Below are 5,541 nucleotides of genomic sequence, written 5' to 3'. Positions count from 1 at the left end.
TCCCTGGGGATGGCATCTGGAGCTTCATTTTGAAAGAAAAGAGAAGAGTCAGATCAAACATTTCCTCCTTCACACTGTAAAAAATGAAATGCTGGATTTACTTAACCATGTTATGTTACCTGGTTCCACTTAACTGAGTTGAGTAAATTCAAAGCAATATACCAGTTTTTTAGCCAAAGAACATGAGTATGTTGCTTTGAATTGACTCAACTCAGTTAAGTGGAACCAGGTCACATAACATGGTTAAGTAAATCCAACATTTCATTTTTAGAGTGTACACAGGTATAATTTAGGGAGAGCTTAACAGTGTTAAACTCTAACACCCATCACTGATTCTTACAAATGTTCAGCCACCTGAAAAGAAAAGAAACTAAAGCTAAATCTAGAATGACKCCATTCAAACAGAAACTAGACCTGAACCAGGCTTCACAACTTTGAACAAAAGAAGAATGTCTGGCAGCTGCTCTTTACAACAACCAGAAACAATATCAGTCAGAGCAGCTTGAAAGGAGTCCTGAAAAAGGCCTTTTAATGTCAGGTTCCTTACGCTAATGACACCAAAACAAGACTGTTTCAAATAACACAACACTGCCCCGATCTCAGATGGTTTGAGAGGAAAGAAACGCCTAACAAGTTAAGAAAACAATAAAACACGAACTCTGTAGCAACTGCTTCTTCATCCCACCAACCAAATCCAACAGAAAACCTTTGCAGTCTTACWGGGAAAAGTAATTAATCCTCTAAAGTATTTTGCAATGAGCCCACATATTTATACAAGATGAAGTTAACCTATCCTCAAGAGGAACAAATCAATCTTAGGAAGAAGAATTAAATAAAAAAAGTCCACTTTTTGTTATTTTGGATATTTCAAATGTGAAATCATACAAAACATCACACAGTTGTCTTCTTCAGWTAATCTATCCTGGTACCATGTTTTCCTTAAGCACCTGGCTCACACAGACACATCTATCTACATAATATAAAAGAGAATAACTCATGGAATGAGGAAACAATTTCCCACTGCCACATGGTTCAGTTCTGACATTAAATAAGTCTGAATACAACAAACTGCAATACAGTGTGGTCTAAATTCACAAAGGGACTGTGTGTCATTTACGGGTGTAAATTTTGCATTTTCATCCTAAAACTCTCGAAGCCCTCGCAACAGGAGACGAACACCTCAAACTGTGCTGACAACCAAGACAGCTTAACTGGAAAGTTATTAAATCAAGCAGATAAATTCCACGGTTAGGTTCAAGGTGACAAATGTTTAATGGATCCAAGCCACTGTGTTTTTAATCAGAACTAAACATTTTTGCAGTTTGCACAATATAGCTGCTTTTTGAATGACACCAAACACAAGCCAGTTTTTGTTGCATACATTAATTGATGATCTTTCTCTATTTTCATAGAGGTTTCTGGTTTGTTTTTAGCCACTGACATATTACAGGGACACTCCTGTGTATTGCAGCCACAATGTCAAAAGAATGGTGAAATCTAAAAAAAAAAGGGTTAAATAATAAAACTGGATTTCTATTCTGCAGTTAAAATCAAAGTCTAGTTATTTTGGGTTTTTAACCTTTTTTTATTTAACATGTTCTGGATGACTGAGAATCTACACCAGTGTGATGGTGAAATCGGACCCATTATTTGGATAGCTGCATTATTTACAACTTGTTGGTGCAGGCCAGTGTTACCTTATCATCTCCTTTTTCTTCCTGCTGTATGTAGCTCACCAAAGAGTCCACCAGACCGTGCATTGATCTCATCTTCCTTCTTGTTCTCTCGTTCACTGAGCTCAAGTTCCTTAATGTGCAAAAACACAACGAGAGAAACATTAATACCTCAAACTCATCCCGCTGCAGGAAAACAAATTTTATCATGTCTCTTACTATAACTAGCGTAATTTGATTCTAACCAGTTATATGAAAGGAATATTTTATTCATGAGCAGATTCTATAGGGTATTACGTATCAAAGCAGCAGTTCACATTCCTACTAGAGAGAGAACAAGCTGAACCAAGATCTGACACTACAAGTCAATTAATGTACAAGTCAAAGTTTAATGCTTAGCATCACTATTTTTGATCCTTTTGTTTTACTGCTTTTAGTGGAGTTTTTTTGGTACAAATGTAGAGCTCTGTAATCATCCCATGCTTTTGTTGGCATCCCCTTAACAAATGCAGACATGACTAATATGTTGGATTTCATTCAGAGGAAGTTATCTTAAACAATCAGGTTGATAGTAACCGAACAAAGATAATACTGTCAATCTTAAGTTCCTGTTACACTTAAGATTAAACTTATGCCAACTTATCAAACATTTTTTATGTCTAAATTGCTAATAAAATTATATATTTGATCAATTTGTTCGAATTACATTATGTATACATAGAAAAGAAGTTTCCTGTTGATTTTATCAATTCCATCTTCAATGTTGACATCTTTAAAATGTTTATAAGTTGGCGTAAGTTGTCTAGTGTGACAGGGCCTTTAGATAAATAATAGATAAATAATAGGGGCTGATTCACTAAAGGTTTGCTGTATAAAAAGTTAGGGTTAGGGTTAGGGTAAGTACAGTTCAATCCCCTGTTCCAGCTGTCTCAGTTGTTGTAGCCTTGGGAACCCACAATACCTCTGATGTRTGTCCCATCAGTGTATGAATGTGATTTAAAGCACTGATTAGTCTCTATAGATGATTGTACATGTTAGCTTTGTAGAGATCTAGTAGAGTGCTGCGTGAATGAGGGTAAACGAGGGCACAGATTATAGTGTGAAGCACTTTGAGTGTCCTGGTTGGATAGAAAGGTGCTTTTTAAGTAAAGTCCATTTACTATTCACAAACTTGACAGTGTACCCAAAGCTGATTTATTAAGGGTGTGTGCCATGAATTTTAACTGTCAAATGTGCAAAATAGCAGGTGCAATCCATTTAGCATTTGTTTTTAGGCATGCTAACCAGCCTCGTTGTATTGTGTGCAAGTGCTACAAACTTTTTTGTGAAATTTACAGATTTCTGAAGGTTAGTATACAGGTAAACATCATAAAGGATCAACACGTATCTTATTTGGAGCCAGTCACAAATATATATCACTTATGTCAAATCACTTATGGAAAAACTACTTGCAACACTGCATTTTCTTGCTTCTGGATCWTTCCAATAGGGTGGCACATACCACTTTTGCACCTGTAATCTTTTSTGCACAAAATCTTAGTAGATCACCTGCACCACACCCACTAATAGCACAAGAAATGTTTTAGTTCGTGCAGCAATTTACAGGGTTCCCACAGGTCCTTGAAATCCTTAAAAGTTTGTAAATTTGAAAAAATTATTTCAAGGCCCTGGAAAGTTTGTGAAAACAGCCAAAAATTACACTTGTCCTTGAAAGTCCTTGAATGTTTTATGGGGATTGAAATTCTCTATTCACATGACTGATATTCATCATCGTTTAAAAAAATATAAAATAAAATTTACAAAATGCTTACATTTGTTGCGGTGATAACTCAGGATTACGGTACACTGACGTCATTGTTTTGGACTCAACAACTTCTATGTTGTTCAGTTTTTCATTGAATTTACATGATTTTAAAACTGTTTATTGTTTACATTCTGCGGTAGCAGTAGGTAATTGTGGTCTTTAATTTGAGGAAATTGGTCCTGGAAAGTCCTTGAAATGTCCTTGAATTTGATGTTGACCAAGGTGTGGGAACCCTGAATTTACTGTAGCTCTTGTTATTTGGGATATTGGTAAATCAGCCACTTAGTATGATGCTATTGAAGAAATCTGCCAGAGCCAGACTCAGGCCTGGACGATAGTGTTCAGTGAGGTGTCCTTCACCTGAGGCAGCCGGTGGTGTTGTAAAAGATTTCTCTCTCAGATGGATTTAGTGGGATGCTCTTGCACAGTGGAACCAGTATCTTCTCAGTGAGCAGCTGTAAAGCTTCAACAGAAAGTCTCTCCTTCAGGTTGTCTCTAGAGGACAGATTCCACAAGACACCTGCAACCCAAACAAAGCAGTATTTTAAATATGTTCTCTGAATGTGGAATTCAAACTAACAACACACCAAGGCATTTATCTCAGGGACTATCAGCCTATAAGTAGAGCTCCTGCAGTTCTGGGTTTAAACTCTGTTCCCACCTGTAATGGTCTTCTGAAGTTCTTCATCCGGTTGRTTCAGTATGTTTACAAGAGGCGTTAGTCCACCTGCTTGGATGAGAGCTGCTTTGTTGTCAGTGTTCTCATAGATGAGATTCCTTGTGGCAGCGGTAGCGTAACGCTGCACTTCCACATTGTCAATTGTGAAGAGGTGCACCAGAGCTGGAATGCCACCAAGAACTCGGACCTTTGAGACAGAGAAAATCCTTATTTTCCCTTTGTGCTCCTTATTTCCACAACTACCCACAAAAAGTTGTGGTTTCAGTAGAGCTAGACAAAGCACGCAACTAGTCTGCAGGTATTATTGTTCTCAACTCCTCATTCTAAAGATAACATAAATTTCTATTTTTCATCCCACTCCAACTAGTCACTCTGTTCTTACCGATTTAAAAGAATCCCTACAGTGTGATGTTTGATGCTACCACTATCTTTCACTGCAGGGTTGGTGTTCACAGCATGACAGGTATTGATGTTCAGAGTTTTCAGTTTAAGTTTCATCCAACCAGAGCATCTTCTTCCACATGAAGAATTTCCAAATTTATTTAAATATTTGTTTTTTTAAGCAGTGATGTTTTCTTAGCCGTTCTTCCACAACGCTCAGCTCTGTACACCCTATAGTGGTCCTATGGACACATACTCCCATCTCCACAGAAGAGTTGCAAAGCTTCATCAGGTTAACTTGGGCCATTTGGTTTGTTTTCAAATTAAAGTTTTTTTTTTTGGCATGGTCAGTGACTTTTGGTGGCATAATCATTTCAATTCCTAATATTTCTTCCTAATGATGTTATTGTATCAAACTTCCAGACCACTCAGGTCTTCTGGTTCAAGTCTACTCCACATTCCCAGAATCAAAACCCAACCCAAACATGGAGAGGTAGCATTCAGTTTTTATGATCCATTAATCTGGGATTAACTTCCAGAAAACTGTAAGAATGCTGAAACCCTAAATTATTTTAAATCAATGTTAAAAACCCATTTTAGTGTAGCTTTTGACTGTTCTGTTTAAAATATTTAACTGAAACATCATTGATTTTGTCTTTGGTCCATCTTTCCTGTCCTTTATTATGTAACTGTGATTCACTTTTTCATCACATGAAGAACTTTGAATTGTTTTGTTGGTGAAATGAGTTCTACAAACAAACTTGCCTTGATAAGGAATTTATTGGTGCTATGTGGGATGTTCAGGATTTGGGATAATTTAAAACCCAACCATATACTGTACTTTTCCACAACTTTGTCTCTGAGCCGTGTGAAAGGATCATTTGACAACAACAGTGCCCACAGGTGGACCTTGTTTGAATAAATGTATGGTTTCTTAAGGTTTGAGCTTCAAAGGAAAGTGAGTGAATACATAGATACACACCTCTTTTCAGTTTTATATATAT

General features: G+C 36.9%; 1 protein-coding gene across 2 annotated transcripts in view; it reads right to left on the bottom strand.

The window, feature by feature from the left end:
- The window catches only part of pkp3b (plakophilin 3b), a 16,418-nt gene that overhangs the window by 7,001 nt on the left and 3,876 nt on the right, over nucleotides 1–5,541 (bottom strand). For both annotated transcript variants that reach the window (XM_014007238.1, XM_014007239.1), the window contains exons 4-6: nucleotides 4,139–4,343; nucleotides 3,838–3,997; nucleotides 1,698–1,806 (exon numbers count right to left, since the gene is read on the bottom strand). In XM_014007238.1, coding sequence (XP_013862692.1) covers nucleotides 1,698–1,806; nucleotides 3,838–3,997; nucleotides 4,139–4,343 — 474 coding nt within the window. The remainder of the gene's footprint in view (nucleotides 1–1,697; nucleotides 1,807–3,837; nucleotides 3,998–4,138; nucleotides 4,344–5,541) is intronic.

This window comes from Austrofundulus limnaeus, unplaced genomic scaffold (genome assembly GCF_001266775.1).
Source record: "Austrofundulus limnaeus strain Quisiro unplaced genomic scaffold, Austrofundulus_limnaeus-1.0 Scaffold40, whole genome shotgun sequence".
In the NCBI taxonomy this organism is placed as follows: domain Eukaryota; kingdom Metazoa; phylum Chordata; class Actinopteri; order Cyprinodontiformes; family Rivulidae; genus Austrofundulus; species Austrofundulus limnaeus.
The sequence above is the reverse complement of the archived record's forward strand: the minus strand, read 5'-3'. Positions and strand labels throughout refer to the sequence as shown.